The sequence below is a fragment of the Bubalus kerabau genome, chromosome 13, assembly GCF_029407905.1.
Source record: "Bubalus kerabau isolate K-KA32 ecotype Philippines breed swamp buffalo chromosome 13, PCC_UOA_SB_1v2, whole genome shotgun sequence".
In the NCBI taxonomy this organism is placed as follows: Eukaryota; Metazoa; Chordata; class Mammalia; order Artiodactyla; family Bovidae; genus Bubalus; species Bubalus kerabau.
The window spans coordinates 40,338,833-40,358,886 of record NC_073636.1 but is presented as its reverse complement, the minus strand read 5'-3'; the positions used below and the strand labels follow the sequence as shown (position 1 = coordinate 40,358,886).

At 42.8% G+C, this 20,054-nt stretch overlaps 1 protein-coding gene across 1 annotated transcript in view; it reads left to right on the top strand.

Annotated features, from left to right (window-relative positions):
- Positions 1–20,054, top strand: part of RALGAPA2 (Ral GTPase activating protein catalytic subunit alpha 2) — a 261,082-nt gene that overhangs the window by 97,161 nt on the left and 143,867 nt on the right. Inside the window, 4 exon segments of the mRNA XM_055544102.1 lie at positions 10,999–11,127; positions 12,903–13,000; positions 18,251–18,341; positions 19,547–19,723. Coding sequence (XP_055400077.1) covers positions 10,999–11,127; positions 12,903–13,000; positions 18,251–18,341; positions 19,547–19,723 — 495 coding nt within the window.

Genomic DNA, 20,054 nt, shown 5'->3' with positions numbered 1-20,054 from the left:
CAGAATAGGAGTTTATGCCATGCTTGAGCCTCCCACACTGCCTGTTGCCCCTCTCAACCCCTGAATTACAGAGGGGACAAAAGCGCTCATTCAAAGCACTTTTTAAAACATGGGTTGCCATTCCCTTCTCCAGGGCATCTTCCTGACCCAGGTGTTGAACCCAGGTCTCCCGCATTGCAGGCAGATTCTTTACTGTCTGAGCCACCAGGGAAGTCCAAGAATACTAGAGTGGGTAAGCCATCCCCTTCTCCCAGGGATTGAACTGGGGTCTCCTGCCTTGCAGGTAGATTCTTTACCAGCTGAGCTTCCAGGGAAACCCTCTCACGTGTTAACATAGACAAATGATTCTATGTTGCACGTTCTATATGTCACTACTTGGCCAAAGCACAGCCGTAGGATCTCTCCTTCGTTTTTCAACAGGTATTCTAGACCAACGATACAATAGAGGTGCCAGTAGGTTTTAGAAAATCCTCTGTGCCTTTCTGTTTGGCAGTATTCTCAATTGCCTGAGAAGCCATGCAAACACAAGTAAAATCAAGTAAAGGTGCTTGTAGAGTGTGTCACTTCAAAACCATAAACCTGACCTTTGTAAGAGTCATTCAATCAAAAACACTTAGAACCCTAACCTTTAACAGATAGTGAAGATGAGAGCTATTGAGTTGGGCAGATCTATTATCTTCATGTATTGGGTTGGCCAAAAAGGTTGTTTGGATTTTCCATAGAATCTTACAGAATAGCACAAATGAACTTTTTCGCCAACCCAATATTTTATACACATGGCAACCCACTCCAGTATTCTTGCCTGGAAAATCCCATGGACAGAGGAACCTGATGGGCTGTTGTAGCCCATAGGGTTGCAAAGAGTCAGACACGACTAAAGTGACTGAACAACAACAATGAATATATGTGTATTTCCTATTTTATATTTTTAAAATTTTAAAATAATATGACTTTTTTTGTTGCCTGTGAAGACAATGATTTTTGAATATTTTACTATATCATACTGTTTTATAAAAGTAATCTATCTAGACTACATATTAAAATTTTTACTCACTTCAATTTTTTTTTTTTTACATATCTTTAGTCTTCTGAGATGGAGAAGGCAATGGCACCCCACTCCAGTACTCTTGCCTGGAAAATCCCATGGATGGAGGAGCCTGGTAGGCTGCAGTCCATGGGGTTGCTAAGAGTTGGGCATGACTGAGCGACTTCCCTTTCATTTTTCACTTTCATGCATTGGAGAAGGAAATGACAACCCACTCCAGTGCTGTTGCCTGGAGAGTCCCAGGGACGGGGTAGCCTAGTGGGCTGCCGTCTATGGGGTCACGCAGAGTCGGACACGACTGAAGCGACTTAGCAAAAGTCTTCTGAGAAGGCCCAGAATATTCTCACAGTAGATTTTGTGAGGCCCCCTTTTAATGAAGGAACAGCAGCTCATGACATTAGGTTTTGCACTGTTAGCATGAAGATGTTTATTATGGAAGACCTATTTGAAAGTGTCTTTTTTTCTAATTCCAGTAAGAGAATATTATAAGATTATTCTAATTTGCCCCACAGACTATACTTAGACTGAGAAAATGTCAGTAATAGTGGTGAGAGGGAAATATAAAATCAGCAATTGTGGAGAGAGGAAATGATGATTAATTTAACAGAGAATTAACTCGTTTGCACCTTAAAAGGACAGGCAAGGAGAACGTTAGAGAATTAAAAAGTTGACCTCGTTTTCCTGAGTGTGAATGATGCTAAAACCTTACATGTCTAAAGTGAATGGTTAAAGCAGATTTTCACACAAAATAGCCTATATTTTATTATTTCTAAAATATCTAGTGATCAATTTTGGGAAAATGCACAATTATTTGATTTATAAAAGGAAAACTTTTTAAATGAAGCATCCCTGACATTGAGACATGGACACATCTTTCAGGAAATTTGGAGTCAAGTTAGTTTGATGTTTATACAGATGTTGTCTTCACCTAAATAGTATCTAACATGTTTATGATTATGCATTGCAGACAGTTCTCTAGAGCTGGGAATTCTGGCAGTCAGAGAGTGGGGAAAAGACAGGAAAAGTAAGAAGTTAGTTTGCTTTTTGCAAAAGCGTCACTACCATTTGTAGGTCTATTTCATTAATGTTAAATAAAATCATGTGAAAATAATACAGTAAGTAAACCTTCCTAGTTTTGTTTTAAGGACTAAACTGGTTTTCCTGATGATGGTTTCATATGTATGAGGCCTATTCTCTCCTTATGTCCATTCATTTCCTCAAATGGTTTTGAGTAGCAATATATAGTATATAGAAAAGTTAAGAACATCCTAAAGTTTGTAGTAAGAAATTATGGACTTAATTAGCACAAAGTGTGATTTCAAAGGCTGTGTTTCATGAAGATTTTTACTTTTTTCCCCAAATGTCAGGTCCTTGAGTCTGCAAGTTGACTTTTATGTGTTCTTGAGCTTTTAGGATATTTGATTTACTAAATGATTTGCTTTTAAATGCAGTCATCTCTCAGTAAGCCTGATTATTAATGAAACAGTTTTCATCTTAAGTTAGATTCTTCCCTCCCTCACCATGGTCTTTTTGTTTGCGTCCTTTTAGAAGAGAAAACTGGTTATAACGTCTGCCCAAGTAAACAGACGACCCAAACGCGAATCTGATACACAGCAGAAAAAAAAAAGGAAAGGCTCAACACACAAGGCATTCCAAAATGGAGATCGATCATTTGTGAATGGCCCGTTCTCCTTGCCATCAGCATGACTGAAAGTTGGCTGTATTTAGAGACTTATCATTAAATCCTGTGCGTTGTGCCAACTTCCTTTAAAGTCTGAAGTGACCTCCTTTGAATATTTAAAGTGAGCCCAGAAAAATAATAATAATAAGGAAAAGGAAGAAGTGAAAGATCTTGATGTTCTTCTGACACTCTGTTGCTTTGTCTCTCCTGGAAGCTAAGCGAAGCCAGTCTATCAGCAACTGTGCCCACCTCTCTGAGGCTTTGCCCGCCACTAAAAGCGTCCCACTCCTCCTCCACACCGTGAGCGCTCTCTTCCCCGGTCTCTCTTACTCTTCTTGCTCCCACAGGCTGTCAGGTACTGTAATACTGTCTCTTCTGTCCCGCTGTGTCCCTGGGCTGCTCCCGCTTGCCTGCTCGCCCCTGGGTCTGCCTTCCTTTGTTAATATCCCCGCCTCACGCATGTGTGCCTGGCCATTGCACTTGGTGTTTATTTTCAAAGAATGTCCATTGTTTCTAGGTAGTTAGACGCTCAGTAGCAATTAAATAGTCAAGCAGAATCTCTGCATCTGGACTTTGCATTCTGAGCTGAAAACCATACTTTTTTTCTTTTTTTATTAGAATATAATTGCTTTACAATGTTGTGTTAGTTTCTGCTGTACAATGAAGTGAATCGGCTCTGTATATACATATATCCCCTCCCTATTGGACTTCCTCCTGCCCCCCCATCCCACTGCTCTATGTCATCTCAGAGTACTAAGCTGAGTTCCTTATTTTATACAGCAGGTTCCCACTAGCTGTTTTACACACAGTGGTATATATATGTAAATGCTACTCTCTCAATTCATCCCACCCTCCCCTTCTCCCCTGTGTCCACATGTCCAGAGAACCATGGTTTTTAAGAGGGGAAAACAGTGATGCCAGCCTTGTGTGCCTTGTATATGGAGCCTATAGAGTGGAAGGGAATCTTCATAAAATTCTACAGTGGTTCTGAGCCTGCCAATGTTAGTGTGTTTGCTGGGCCTCCCTCAGAATGAATGAACTGGAAAAGTTATGCAGTTTAGAGTTCCTTGGAGTGAATAAATCATATTCAGGTATAAAATAATGATCAGTTTACACAGATTCATACTGATCATTGAGTATGAAAAATAACAATGAGTAGTAAAAACAATTTGAGTAAAAAAAATAACAATGGTGAAAATTGCTAATTTTCAAAAGAAATGTTATTCCCGGCCTTTAGCCAGTTAAAATTGAGTTTAGCTACATATTGTTTATATAGTTGCCCTTTCTGGTTTATTAAGATGTTGTCGCATCAAAAGTAATTATTAGCATGGACACCTCAACAAAAGGATTTATAGTGAATAATTAGGTCTGTGTCTACTTATTTCTCTGTGATCCCAAAATGAATCTTCTTGATGAAGAGGGAAGTGTTTTCATGTCCTTTTGGTCTCAGAAAGATAGTATTATAGATTACTATCTATTTAATATTGGAGATAGCTTAATTGTGGCTTTGAGTGGCAATAAATCATGTCATACTCTGGTTTAGCACAGCAACATACCCTTGATGAATACATAAAATGTCATGTTACTTACTTCTAGAATATGATAGAAGAATAAGAACTGGGTTTCTTAGAAAGCTCTTTTTGTCTAGTAAATATTGAAGGCGGAAAATAATAAGAATGGTACATGAGAAGATGGTCACCAGTCAGTTAAATCACTGATGAACATTTAACTGCTTCACAATTTGGTTTAAAAAAAAAATACTCCAACCTGGAGATGATTAAAAAAGTATTTTAATTAGTTTTGCTTTCTATTTGGCTGATATATGCCCATAAGGTGAAAAGTGTTTCTTTTTCACATCCCGTTTTTTTCCCCACCCCATTTTGTTTAAGTTTTTAAAAATAGTTTGCCCAGAATATGTTCTCACAAGAAATCTCTTCCTGTTAGTAATCTCATTTTGGAGGTTTTTTTTTCTCAATCATTATTATGTGTTAGTTGACTCAGTTCTCAATTCCCATATATATGTACACAGTTCCAACAGAAATTGAATAAGATTTCAAGCAGGGATTCTCAACTGGGGATGATTTGCCCCCCAAGAACATTTAGCTGTGTCTGGGGACTTTTGTGGTCATCAAGCCAGGGTCTTGCTCCCTGTGTCCAGGGAATGGATGCCGCTAACCATCTTACAATGGACAAGGCTGCTGCAGAGAGCCGTCTGACCCAAAATATCAATGGTACTGAGGCTTGAGAGATCTCGATTTAGGGTGGAATGAAGCAGGCTGCGCTTGGTCTATTTTCTGTGCCTTCACCATCCTCCTCCTGGTTTTACGGCGAAAAGGACCTAGCGGTACAGTGACTTTGGGGATGATTTGCTGATGTTTCATCTGCAAACCACAGTTGGCAAGCTCTTCCCTCGTCTGATGCCATGTCTGCTGTACTAGTAAAGTGATCCATGGTCCCGGGTGACTGTTATATTAAAGGCCTGGGCCCAGAAACGACATGTGTCAGTCCTCAGTAGGAGATTTTATGTCCCCCGTGGGTTGGCCCACGAGAAGATTAAATGTGTGCTCCATTTTAAACTCTGGTGCTGGCTTGTCTTGCTAACCTGTTGCTAAATACAGATGTAGTCGGCTAGGCATACATCCATGTATGCATAATACACAGACACTTTTTTTATGTTTGGCTGTGCTGGGTCTTCATTGCTGTACTCAGGCTTTCTCTTGCAGCGAGCAGGGGCTACTCTTCACTTGCAGTGTGAGGGCTTCTCATTGGGGTGGCTTCCCTTGTTGTTCCTGTGTTCCCTGCATTGGCAGGCAGATTCCCAACCACTGGACCACCAGGGAAGTCCTACAGACACTTTTAAAGTTGCCCCTCTTTACTATAGATGACAATCGGCTAGCTTTGTATTTTAGGTTAACGTTTTTTGGTTTTGTTTCTTGTCTCACCAACATGTGTTTTAATAATATAACCAGTAGACAATTCCTTACCTTCATCCACTCTGATGTCTTATTCTGATCCCCTTGGGATGCCTTATCTGATCACAGCAGAATTCTGGGACAGTCACGACCACCTGTATTCTGTTAATTCGTATGAATAGCTGCATAAAAGAACACATTGAGAGTGAAACTGGCAGTTTCAGTGACTTCCTTTTTTTTTTTCTCTTCGATGGAAACAGTTCTTTCCAGCTGTTTTGCACTTTTAACTGCTTTTATGTTCAGACATTTATCAATCTGTAGCACAGGCCATGCAGATGGTAGGCTTTATGTGTCTTTGGAGAATATTATAATGGTTGTAATTAGAGGATCATGATCTTCTCTTGTTCTAAAGGAGGCTTAATGGGGCCTGATTGAAAGCCTCACTTTGCTGCCCCTGCATCTGGCTTTCCAGCTTCCAGGTAGCACCGGGTTGTCGGGACGTGCTTATGAACAGGGTCCCCAGCGTCCTTGTGGGACATGTCAAGATGTTGAATTGATTTATGTCTCTTGTGCTTTTTATAGGGTCAAGTTGGTTTGTGCCCAGTGTTTTAAAAGTTAGGAAACTACATGATTAATTTAATTTTGCTTGTGCAACCTCGTATGAGGAGTAAACAGAACCCGAAATTTTGGTAATTGAAGAATGAGTCTCAGTCTGTTTAGTAAGATGGATTAAGGAAGCCTCAAATTAGAGAGTGAATGAAATGTCTTTGAAAAGTAGTCAGACGTTTGGGATAAATTGAAGTTTCTGAAGAGTTTGCACACTTAATTTAATCACACTAACTCTTCTTTCAGTGGGGAAAAATGAAATCAGTCCTTATTTGATCATTTTTTAGTGCTTTGAATGAGCTTTAGAAAGCAGTGATTTATTATTTATTTTTTTTTTTTGAAAGCAGTGATTTAGTAATGAGCGTTGTGTAATGTATGCTCTCAAGAAGCTAAAAAGTTGGTGCTTTTAGAGTTTGGGTTACTAGGTTAGCCCTGCTTGAGAGAATGTGCGTAATCTGGTGATTCTGAGATAGAATTCAGTGCTTTGAAGTGATTTGAATGGTGTAATATTCAAAACAGAGACTGCATTAGACCTCCCAGCATTTATAATGTCCTTTTTATGTAACTTAGACTGTCCTATTTCTATTTTGCACATCAGATAATCCTCTACCTTGATATTTGCATATCAGTGTTGTTATTTAGTGACTAAGTCATGTCCAACTCTTTGCGATCCCATGGACTACAGCTCACCAGGCTTCCTTGTCCTTCACCATCTCTCAAAGTTGGCTCAAACTCGTGTCCATTGAGTCAGTGATGCTATTTAACCATCTCATCCTCTCCCGCCCCCTTCTCCTCCTGCCTTCAATCTTTCCCAGCATCAGGGTTTTTCTAATGCGTCAGCTCTTCACATCAGGTGGCCAAAGTATTGGAGTTTCAGCTTTAGCATCAGTCCTTCCAGTGAGTATTCAAGATTGATTTCCTTTAGGATGGACTGGTTTGATATCCTTGCAGTCCAAGGGACTCTTGAGTCATCTCCAACACCACAGTTCAAAAGCATCAATTCTTCTATTGATCATCTAGTCAATAGCCTTGACTAGACGGACCTTTGTTGGCAAAGTAATATCTCTGCTTTTTAATATGCTGTCTAGGTTGGTCATAACTTTCCTTCCAAGGAATAAGCGTCTTTTAATTTCATGGCTGCAGTCACCATCTGCAGTGATTTTGGAGCCCCCAAGAATAAAGTCTGACACTGTTTCTCCATCTGTTTCCCATGAAGTGATGGGACCGGATGCCATGATCTTAGTTTTCGGTATCAATGTTAAATGGTTTTAGTTTGTTAGAAAAGAGCAGTTGCTATATCTGACCCTGGAGAAGAGGGACAGCCTTAACCGAAATAAAAAGCCAGCAGGGGGAGCTCAAGAACTGTTTTAAAAAGAAAGGATAAAAGTACCAAGAAAATGTTTCTGGTAGTCATTTGTTCATCTGTACAGAACAAATATTGAGTATAGACTTAGAACAAAATATGAGAAAAGGCCTGAAAATGTACAGTTCCAAATTGGGAAATTGGGTTTAACTTGCGAGATAAAGAGAATTTGCATGCTTTTTTTCCCCTTCACCCTCTTTCATGTGACAGCCAAGTCCAGGAGTAGCTCAGGGCACCCGCCCCACAGCCTGGCAGTTCCTGTGACCGGGATTCGCCCTCCACCCTCCCCCTCTTCACAGGTCTCCCATCCCACCTGTTTCCGTGGTTTCTGCATGCTTGGACGTCCTCCACCTAAGAAGGCTTGATCAGCCTTTTACAAAAACAGAGCCTTAAAGCCACATCAGGCCAGCCTGTTGGGAAGGCAGCACAGCTGGTCCTGCAGGCTCTTTATCCGTCTGTTGTCTGAGGACTGGTGGGGACACTCGTGTTTGGAAGCCGTAGTCAAGGCTGGGCTTCATCCCACCAGATGGCGATATTCTGTATCCTGAAAAAGATGCTGCCAGCGTTGGCCCAGTCCTTATTTGTTTCTGCTCAGAGCCCAGAAACCAACATCTACCAGCTCTTGGCATCACGTTTAAGGGAATAAAGCCCACTCTTCCCACTGTCTATAAAGACTGGCAGGTGCCAATTGTTTCTGATAGAAGCAGGAAGCTCTTGGGCTCCCTCTGCTGACACTGGATTTACAAGTAGGTTCATTAGCAAATAGAAGCCCTTCTCAGAAGGTGTCAGTGTCTTGCATAATTAGAATGAACAAGAAAAGAAAACAGTGGGAAGCACAGCTGGTGGTGTCATCTGGCTTCCTCTGCCTGATACTGAGGAGTCTGGGAGCAGAGCTGTAGGGGGCCTGGTCTGTCTCTGGGATGCTGGATGGAGCATGGTGTTTATGGATGTTCCATGTTTCTTGTAGGGAAGTGAACAGCTCTTGGCTCTTCAGGATCAGAGAAGGGCAGAGACAACGTGGAAAGACGAGGCTGTGGTGGATCTGTCTGCTCTTTCTACCCTGCCTTCCTATGCTTGTTCCCTGAGTCCAGCTTCTTGACAGTATCTGGATTTAGACCGTGGCCCTGCTTCCCTGGTAGCTCAGACGGTAAAGAATCTGCCTGCAGTGCAGGAGACTCGGGTTTAATCCCTGGGTTGGAAAGATTCCCTGAAGAAGAGAATGGCAACCCACTCCAGTTTTCTTGCCTGGAGAATTCCATTGACAGACCATGGGATCGAAAAGTGACTGAGCGACTCACACTTTTACTTTCACACCTGGACTTTGGCTTTGAGGTCTGGTAACTTGTATCCATGTACTTAAAAATAGAGTTTTTGTGTGGATAGTAAAAATAAAGCGACAGCCCTTCAGTGAAATCCTCTATTATATTTAGAATTTTCCTACATACAGCTCTTGGTTGGGGTGAACCAGTCCTTTGGCTTGTGGCTCTGGTTGAAGGTTACACAGAAGAGGACACCTTGGCTGCATTTCAGGGGATGAATCGGGTGACACGTCCAGGGAGGACAGTACAGGCTGAGTTTTGATCACTCCCTTCTTAGAAGGACTGATTGTTGTTGTTCAGTCGCTCAGTCATGTCCAACTCTGTGACCCTATGGACTGCAGCACACCAGGCTTCCCTGTCCTTCACCGTCTCCCAAAGTTTGCTCAGACTCATGTCCATTGAGTCACCATCTCATCCTCTGCTGCCCTCTTCTCCTCCTGCCCTCAATCTTTCCCAGCATCAGGGGCTTTAACAATGAGTCTTCTCTTCACATCAGGTGGAAGTATTGGAGCTTCAGCATCAGTGCTTCCAATGAACAGTCAGGGTTGATTTCCGTTAGGATACTGTTTTGATCTCCTCGCTGTCCAAGAGACTCTGAAGAGTCTTCTCTGACACCACAGTTTAAAAGCATCAATTCTTTGGCACTCAGCCTTCTTTATGGTCCAACTCACATCTGTCCATGACTACTGGAAAACCATAGATTTGACTAGTTAGACTTTTGTTGGCAAAGTGATGTCTTTGCTGTCTGGGTTTGTCATAGTTTGTCAGAAGGACTGAAACTGTGACTAATGAAAATTTGGAGAAAACATGATCCTAGGGTTATGGATGTAGAGTTCCGAGGCTGCACAAAGGAGGATGAAGTCTGGAGGGGAAGCAGCGGTGTGGTCGCAGGCTGGACCACGTGGCAAGTCCTGCAGGAGGGGAGCCTGGGCAGCATGGTGGGGGGTGGAGGTCAACCCAGGGGTGGGGGGAGCAGCAGGAGGGAGGGAGCAGCAGGATCAGGTGGGCTGGGCCTGCTCGAGACTGAAGAGCACAAGGACTCCTAGTGGGGGTCAAGCCTCTGAGGTGACATCAAGGGGCCCTTGTTCACCGTGAGGAGCGTGAGCTTGAGTGGACAGTGATGGGGGCCTTGGATGTCCACAGCAGGGGTGGTACTGTTAGATCTCAGTTGTAGGGGGGCTTCCTGAGGCCATGGGGAAGAGGGCAGGGAGGAGGCTGATAAGGATAAAGCCGGAGGTCAGGGATTATGTTACCTTGGAGCCTCCATGCTGCAGACAGGAGGTGGGGGTGACCCTTCCAGTGCCTTGCGTTGTCTTGGGAGATTAAAATGAACCATGACATTTAGAAATGAGCTAGGAGGGACTTCTCTTCTCTAGGGGAACATGGTTTATCTTGATCCTAGCTGGGATCACCCAGTGGTCAGTACTCAGCTGTGGTTTTCTATTTTATGATGTACATTTATCGATTCTCTAAAAATACCAGTGGATCGTTTTTGTACCTGAGTGATAAATTCATGCTTGCATTTAGTGATGTCATTAAATAATTGCAGTATTTTACGTTGGACAGTTGTACAGTTATCTGTTAAAAGAAATGATAAAGTTAAAATTCCCGCTTCCTTTCATCTTCCTTCCGAGTGTGGTGTGTGTGTGTGAGTGCGTGCGTGTGTGCGTGCGTGTGTGTGTGTATGTGATATTCTGCTCTCTTAAGTGGAAATGCCCTGTCCCTGCATCTCCTGGCTCCCCCTCCCCTGGGCATGCCTGTCCCTAAAGCTCCTATGACTTAGAGTTGTCAACCATTCTGCTTGTGCTTTCTGTTTTTTTGTTTTTTGTTTTTTTTACTTCTTCGCTTTGAATTAAAACACTTTGTAGAACTTAGAAGGCAGATGTACCCTTGAAGTGAAGTAGAACTTCTAACAAGTGTAGAAAACTTTATTGTGAAAGCCGCTAATCCTACTGCACAATTTTTGTGGGGAAAAAGTATCTAAAACGACATTTTGTAGAGTCAGTGAAGTAGTGAATTCTTTTAAAATGTTTTGAAATCCATCCTTGTGTGTTCTTTGTTAATGCCCACAGAAGTGGAAGAATACCTGCAGCCAGAAAACGCACCTGCCACCGAATCTGGGCCCCTGGGGCAGCAGCCAATGGTTCGGAGCGGCAGCAGCCCTGAGGTCACCGAGCTGCTGTGTCCTGAGCCCCCCCCAGGTATCAGCATCTTACGCACGCGAGACCCTAGCTTCTGGCTGGGGAGAGGCTGCGTGTCGTGGGGCTTTCTACTTTAATCCTAGTTCTATTTATTTCAAGGGAATTTACTTTAGAGTTTGATTGCAAGGATGTGATTTCTTGAATCACATAAAATATTTTCACTACTTATTTTTATCTAATTAATCTGAATTGTGTGTGTGTGTGTGTGTGTCCTTTTTTCAAGTGTAGCATGTTTGAGGACTAAAAAGAAATCCAGAGTGGCTGGAGGAGGTGGGAGGAAGAGGATGTTCAACCCAGGCAAGGAACGGCAGCAGGTTAGGGCAGAGGCCAGGAGGAGAGGGTTCATGGGGTGAGGGATGAGAGGTGGGTGGCTGACCAGACTTGTGAAGCTTATTAGCAGCATGCAGATCTGCCGAGGTTGAAAAATGATAACTTGTATTATTAGCGTTATGGGCTTCCCTGGTGGCTAAGCGGTAAAGAATCTGCCTGCAATGCAGGAGACCCAGGTTCAATCCCTGGGTCGGGAAGATCCCTTGGAGGAGGAAATGGTGACCCACTCCAGTATTCTTGCCTGGGAAATCCCATGGACAGAGGAGCCTTGCAGGCTACAGTCCGTAGGGTTGCAGAGTCGGACACAACTGAGCGACTGAGCAGGCACGCACACCAATTGGCATTAATCCACACAGTTTCTCCAGCAGCTTTCAGCAGCAACCAGGGTGAAAGGTGGTGAGGCAGGTGGTTAGACCTGTGAGTGCTGACGAATGTGTTTTACAGTGAAAATGCATGTTTAAGTGTGTCTGGTGACAGTGAGCATACGTAGTTAGTTTCATGAGTTAGGTAAACAGTCAACCAAGCTGTCCTGTAGGCCTGCGTCAGGGTCATGCCATCCTCGTCAAATGAGCAGCGTATAGCCCTCTTAGAAATTCTCTCGGAAGAAAAATAATAAATACACAATAAAAACAATTTGAGAAATGTGTTACCTGGAAGATTTTTCTGTTCTCCAGAAGTCTTTGTGTAAGATTGTTGTGATCTTTTTCCCTTAAATATTTGGTGGAATCCATCAGTTGCCTCGAGTTTTCTTGTTGGAAGATTTTAAAGTACTATTCAGATTTTTTTTTTTTAAGCCCAATTATATATTTTTTTTCACCTTGACATAGTGAATTGTGTTGCTGAATCATAATATTCAGATTTTTAAATCATTCTAAGACTTCATATTTTCCTTTTCTTGTTTTAATTTGCATAAGTTTTATGGTTTTTTTTCCCTAGGAATTTGTTCGTTTATTTTTTAAAGAAGATTTATTGGCCCCAGACTACGCATAGAATCTGATCTTTTTAATTAACGGTGGCAGGCTCGGTGGAGATATCCCATTCTCTGTTATGGACAGTGGTTGTCGGTTACTTCTCTCACTAGCAATGCTGAACCACCTCACACTCCCTTCCCTATTCCCTTCCTCCCTTCCCCGGCCTGGCTGACTCAGGCAGCTCTTGGCTGAGACCCCTTCTCCAAGGCCCCCAGACAGGCCTTATTGCTCCCCCTCCCCTCACTGTGTGTAACATTAACACTCGACAGTAAAGTTCTCTGTTCATCAGAGACCAGGTCTGTGGGGCAGTCGTGATCCATAGGCTGCTCACATGCTGGGCCCTGCACTCTTGTTTTCACATGTCTTAAAATATCTAAATTTAATCATTGCCTGTGTATAAAAATCTTTTCCCAGTTTTACCATCTGAAATATTTCTTTTGTTGATTTCCCCCTTTCCCACCCCCAACTCTCTAGGCCAAAAGCTAGAAAATGCACAGAACGTGAGTTCTTCAGAGCCCAGACTTGCTCAGGAGAGCAAAGGACATGAGAAGAAAGAGCATGAAGGAATAACAGTAAGATCTTTTCAGAATACATCCGTGTGTCATTAAAAATAAACGTACCGATCACTGGCACAATATGCACATTTACTAATGGCCGTGACACTATTTTTTAAAGTTTTTTTCCGCTTAAATGTGTTTTAGGGCCAGGTGACCTTGAGACGTTTGAAAGACTCGCTCACTTTCTATGTAAAATTATAGTCACATTACAAAAATAGAACGCAGTAAGCATGAAAACAGAATTTCGCACCTGGTCTGTATGTGCACTTTCTCTTTTTAAGGACATCCTTGCCTGTCAAGCAGATGCTCAGACTCCCTATTCCTGGATCACTGTAGGTTGTAGCCTTCACCTGACCCGAGTTCACAGATAAATGGGATGTTATGGTTTCTTTCTTTTTAAAAAAACGTAAAATGGCATTTATAGTTTTCTTAAAACACAAATAAAAAGTTTAAAGAAGAAAATTAAAAAGTAGCTGTAACTCATTCATGCAGATAATTCCTATTTATTCTTTTTTTTTTTTTTTAAATGTAGTATCTATGAATAGAACACTCAGACATCCCAGAAAGGTACAAAATACACACAGAAAGTCACTCCCTACTCTTCCCTGCCTGGAAGATATGAGTGTTCCTAGGTCTTCATTTTTTTTAATGGGCATATCCCAGCTTTATACGTACATTCCATTTGTATGTATATTCTGAGTGTGTATTTCAGCAGTCAGATAAACACCCAGAGACTCACCGCCAGCGCAGAAACCAGAGTATCTTCAGAGCTGTTGCTGTGCCTGTGGGCGTCATCTTGATCCCTCGGATCAACAGCTCTGTGCTGGCTCTGTGTCGATCGTGTCTTTGCTTTCCTTTGTAGTTTTGCTTGAAATGTATGTACCTCTAAACAATGCATCCTTTAGTTTCGCTCATGTTAAGCTTTATGAAGGCGGTGTGGTCACTTTGTTCACTCATCACCTTGTATTTACATGGCGGCACGCTGCCCTAGCTCATTGCTTTCTCTGCTGTCTGATATTGCGCCGTGAGTAGGCCACAGTTCACTTTTCCACTCTCTTGTTGACGTTTAGCTTGTTTCCCCGCCTTTTTTTTTTTTAAATGAGAAATGAAGCTGTGCACATTCTTGTATGTGTTTCAAGATCTACCTGTAAGATTTTCTCAACGGTGTTGTCTTAGAGTGGAACTGATGAGTCCTGGGGAAAAAGGATGCTCTTTTTTTACAAGAGAACGTGTCTTTCTCCAGAGTGGTTGTACCACTTCTGTTTTGGCCAGCAGTGTGTAAAAAGTTTCTGTTCATCCACTTTCCTGCCAACACTTACTACTGTCAGATTTAAAATCTTGGGAGTCAAGTGGGTGAAATGGGATCTCATTTTGTTTTGCATTTCTCAAGTTGCCAATAAAGTCTTTGCTTATGTTCATTGGCCATATGTGTTTCATCTGTGGAGTGCCTACTGATGTCTTTTCCGTTTTCCTGTTGATTTGTCTTTTTTATTTGTACCAATTCTTAATGTGGTCTGAATACAGATCCTGTATTGGTTATGTTCCTGGTGAATTTCTTCTTCCAATGTGTGGCTTATATTTGCACATTCTCTATGTTGTCTTTTGATGAATAGAAGCTCTTAATTTTGATATTCTTGATTATCGTTTTTTGTTATTACATTTTCTGAAAATTAAAAAAAATTCATTTATGTGTTTGCTTTTGGCTGTGCTGGATCTTTGTTGTTGTGTAGGCTTTTATCTAGTTATGGTGGGGGGTGGGGGCTACTCTGTACTTGCCGTGCACAGGCTTCTCACTGTGGTGGCTTCTCTTATTCCAGAGAACTGGTTCTAGGGCACATGGACTTACTAACTGTGGTCCATGGGCTTAGTTGCTCTGCAGCATGTTGGATTTTCTGGTTCAGGGGTCCAACCCATTTCTTCTGCATTAGCAGGCAGATTCTTCATGACTGAGCCACCAGGGAAGCCCTGAAAAATTTAAAATATCAACTTGAAAGGGATAAGAATATTTGCCTTATGTTTATAAATGTTTCAGTTTTGTGCGCTATACATTTAACTCTTTCATCTGCCTGGAGCTGATGTTTATGGGATGGCAGTAGGGATCCAATTTCATTTTTTTCCCTACATGGATAGCCACTTATCCTGGGTCCCCTATACTGAATTTATTTTCCTTTATTGATCTGAAAATGCTACCTATCTCTCATACTCATAGATACTGCATCCCAGATGTGTGAGGCTTTGTTTTGGTGCTTCTTGAGTCATTGGTTACTTTGTCTGTCTTAATTCAGTAGTTCCACTACTTCCTTCTCACCCCCATCTAATGGAAGCTTTTTTTTCTATCTTCTGTCTTTTGTTGTTGCTGTTGAGAGGTCTTCTGTCCGTCCTGTTTGTTGTTCCTCACCGTTCTTCATCCTTGTCCTCCAGTTTCACTACAGAATATTTAGGCGCATTTTCTCTTGGTCTGTACAATTAGTCCTATTTTGGATATGCTATATGTGTCAGGCATCTGTGAATAATTGTTCTTCCATCGCTTCTGGAAAATTCTTGGTAATCCGTTCATCAAATATTGCCCGTTCTTTGTTCTCTCACCCTTTCCTTCTGGAGTTCTGGGTAGAAATATATTTAGACTTTCTTATTCTGTGTTCTGTATCTCTTAAGCCCTCTCTCATATTTTCCATTCTCCTTGGCTATGTGGGTGCGTTCTGGGTGATTCATCAGATCTTTCATTCAGTTCAATAATTCTCTTTTTATGCATATATAGTCTGCTGTTTAATGGTCCCATTGAGTTTTTTTGGTTCAACAATTTTATGTTTTGCTTCTGAAAGCTCAGGTTAACACTTTTCAAGTATATCTTGTAATCTCTCATGATCGCTTATAGTTTGTGCATTTTTTTGTGATTCCCACCTTTTATTCCTTTAAACTAGTCACAGATTACAGTTCTGAATTCTTTATCTGATTATCTGAAATCCTTGAGGGGTGGGTGGGAAATCTAAATCTGATGTTTGTTGTTTCTAAGATTTGTGCTTGGTGGGTTTTTAATTCCCTTTGGTGTTTGGTAACTTTTGATTGTGAGTTCCTAGCTGGCTAATCTGAAACTGCAGAAAACCTGGATTTCTGACGTGATGAAGTTTCACAAAACAGGGAGTGCTACTTTAATTTGGGACTCTGGTTCCTTTTGCCGCTGGCAGTGGTAATATTAGATTAATGCCCAAGGTAGCCCCATTTCACTGCCCTGATTTCCATTTGCTTTGGGTGGGAGTGGGAAGAGGGGCTGGGTCCCTTGAAGGTTTGTTTTACTTCCTGTGAGCCCCAGATTTTTATGTAGGTTCTATAGTTGGAGGATATTTCATCTTCCAGAGAGTCAGAAGCAGAAGAGCCTATAACCTGCTTTTCAATTAAGGAGATAGCCTGTGTATAGTCCATTATCATATTAGAAATATATGCTTCCCAGGTGGCTCAGTGATAAAGAATCTGCCTACAATGCAGTAGACACAGATTCAGTTCCTGGGTCAGGAAGATCCCTGGAGAAAGGAATGGCAACCCTCTCCAGTATTCTCGCCTGGGAAGTCCTATGGATAGAGGAGCCTGGTGGGCAACAGTCCATGGGGTTACAAAAGAGTCAGACACAACTGAGCAACTGAACAACAACAACAATATTAGATACATATCATCCTTCTTTAAAGCTGAGTAACGTTTTTTTACATCCTGTTAATCTTCTAAATATTTAATTCGTGACCTACTTATGTGTTTTAGCTTAATGATTATTCTATCCTTTAATTTTACATCTTAGTCCCTCCTTTTCATGTGTTTGCTTATTTAGTATTCATTCCTTTAGTTGGCTTATTGAATCCTGTGATTTTTGTACACTCTAAGCTGGAGAGCCTTAAACATACTATCTTCATTTCTGGCTCTATTCTCCATCTTGCCAGTCATGGATTTTTGTTGCACACTTATGGTACATTCTCTTTAGATATTCAGCCCAAAGATGGATATTAAAATATCAGAAACTTTCTCGAATTCCTCCGTCCATTGTCCATCCATCTGCCTTTCCTCCCTACCTCCCTTCCTTCTTTTGTCACCGTCTTTCTCATGGTCCCCTAGATTCATATCCTTTTGTAATTTAAGTTCCATTCCCATGGACAACACTTATATAAGCTCTTATCTGTCATTCTGCAGCATTTTTAGAATTTATCTTTTCTTCTCCTTTTCTATCATCAAAAGCCTTATTTGCTCATTCCTGAATTACCATCATAATTCCATAGCAACTTTCTTCTTAACTCTATTCCACAGATAGTAAGTCAACTTAACCATTTTGATTATGTTTTTAATCACAATCAGCTACTGTCTGGAACATACGGTTGCTCATTTTGTCAATACTGGGTTGAAATTCCTAAGCCTGATGTTGGAGGCCCCCTGGCAGGTGTGCCGCTTGTAGAAGGTGGTCACGTTTCCTTCTTACCGTTTCCCTCTTCACCTGACTGCCCTGCATGGCCTGCTGTAATCGGCTTCTTTTCCTGCACGTAGAACTTGCTGATTTCTCAGTGCTTCCTGCCCTGAGCCCCTTCCTGCCTACTCTCTACCACCTCATGTCTGTAGCCTTGTTGAGCAGCTCTCCTGTCACTGTGAGCCGATCAAGGTAACGCTTTCTTCTGCATACCTTTTAGAGAGAGTTGACTTGCATATTTTGCTAATGTACATTGTGATCGTTTTGTGTAATTTGTGTACGTTTTGTCTTTCCACACCGGTTATGTAAAATGTAGGGGGTGCAGATTGCCTCCCAGTGTTCTAGTCCTGTATTTAACCCACGGTCCAGTGCTGAGCAGTGCTCAGGGAAGCCTGCTGCACCTGTAACAAGGGAGGCATTGAATGGGTCTGGGTGGGGTTTACACCCTCCCTGCCAACACGCTGGTGACTTATACCTCCTGGAGGATGATATCCATTATGCATGTGTACCCAAGCAGAGGTACAAATAGAACCTCAGCATAAACGATTTCCATGTAACTTAGCATCCCTCCTCCATAGACCATGTTAATTGGATGCCAACTGATAAAGCAGAAGCCTTAAATTTCAGATCTTGGGTAATTTATAACTTGGTCATAGTAATTAGTGAACCCATATCCTTCCAATGCAGAACGTCATTCAGTTTTTTGTTACTATTCTTACTGTTCGTTTGTTTCTTTTTCTTTAGACATATGGACTAGAAACTTAACAGTCTTGTAAAAATTAAAACTTTTCTGTAACCAGCACAATCTTTCTTTCTGTCTGAAGATCTTAGTTCGAAGAAGCAGCAGCCCCATTGAACTGGATTTGAAAGATGACTCACAGCAGATGCAAGGAAAATGTAGGGAGAGACAGAAGAGTAAGTACCAGATGTGTTCCTCCAGCTTCAACATGGATAGACTTTGTTTCCTTTTGACCTTCTAACTCGAATGATATCATCTAAAGACATGATGTTGCAATATGGGACATTTTTATTCCTGGAATCCGTACCAGTCAAACATTAAACATTACCCAGTTACCTTCGAGAATTGTCTTTCCAGCCCTGGGCCTTTCTCCAGGTGAAAAGCACAAGGAAGGCTGATGGCTGGTGAGGAGAAAGGCCCAGAAGGAAGAATGATCTTCCTTTTGGACGTTCCCCCAGGTTCGGAACACAAAGCTTCTGCAGTACCTTGACATCAGTTGTATAAGTATTTAAAATTTGACTGGGATGCTGAGATGTACCATTAGGTACTGTGATATGCGGCCCTAATACTCTGCTTCCCTGAGGTCCTCTGTCATGCCCCCTCCTTCTTGGTTGTTCCTGGTGGAGGGCAGAGCAGGAACTCTCAGGCTCCACCTTCTGGAGTCCCGGGACAGGCGAAGTAAGGGACCTCACAGGTGACTGGGGCAGCTGTCAGTTCTCTGCATGTGAATACCTGACGGTAGATTAGAAGCAGCAAGGCTGGGGGACTGTCAGTGGCTGACACAAAGGGCAGCCAGGAGGGCTGCAGGCAGAGAGGGTGGGCACCCCGAGTCTGTGTGCAGCAGACAGGGGACTTAAGGGGCAGGCCGACAGAAGTGGTTCTGTGTCAGACTGAATAGCCAGGTAGGGCTTCATAGCCTTTGACAGCATCATTGTACCATGACAAATCAGAGCATTGCAGTGCTTAGAGGGGGAGAATCTCTATTGGTGGGACGCCTCCTCCCCCGGTGATCCTAGGTGACTCGCCTAGGTTCATGTCTAGACATAGATTCTTCAGCCTGGAAGCATGAACCTGCCTTTGTAGTGGGATCAATTCCCATCCACCTCCTCCAGCCACTCCTGTTTTGTAGTTGAGTAAGTCAGGGTACAAGGTGTGAAGATGTGCTCTTGTGGGTACCAGGGGAACTCAGGTAAGACCTGTGAAGAGTCGGAGCCCATAAAGAGAACTCACATCCACACCTGGAAGCTGTGTGTCATTGACCAGGGGCCCCATGCAGGCCCCTGTCCCCAGGGGCAGCTGCTTAGGTCCTTGTGTGCCGGGACCATGGACGTGCTCATGTCCTGCCCTTGGCCATCTCGGGCTGTGTCTTCCATCATTCCAGGTGGCAGTGTGAGCAGTGACCCCACTCTGGGCTGCAGCACTGAGGCAGAGCTGTCCCTGAGCCACTGGCAGACCTGCGAGGAAGACCCAGATCTGAGCCCGCCTGCGGATACTGTGACCGACGCTGACGCCCGCCACTGGTTACAGCTCCGGCCCACAGATGCTTCGAACCTAACAGGTAAGCGCGTCCTTGAGACGAGGCAGCGGCATTCACAGGGTTTCCCAGGTGTGAGGATGCTAGGGCATTCTTCGGCACAGTGATGATGGGGGCTGCCCCCTCCCACATGGGCGTGCCCACCCCAGTCCCCCCACCCCCACTGGTCATAATCAGCGGTGGAGTCTCAGTGTCCTGTGTGCAGAGGGTTCTGAAACAGTGGAAGAACAGGGAGGAAGCCCATCGTGCCCACACCCGCTGTCCAACACGGGAGGAGGTGGCTGATATTTAAGCCAATGCTTTGCCATTCCTGACCAGATTTGCTTTACTCTGAAAACAGAGAAAAGTGATTTCT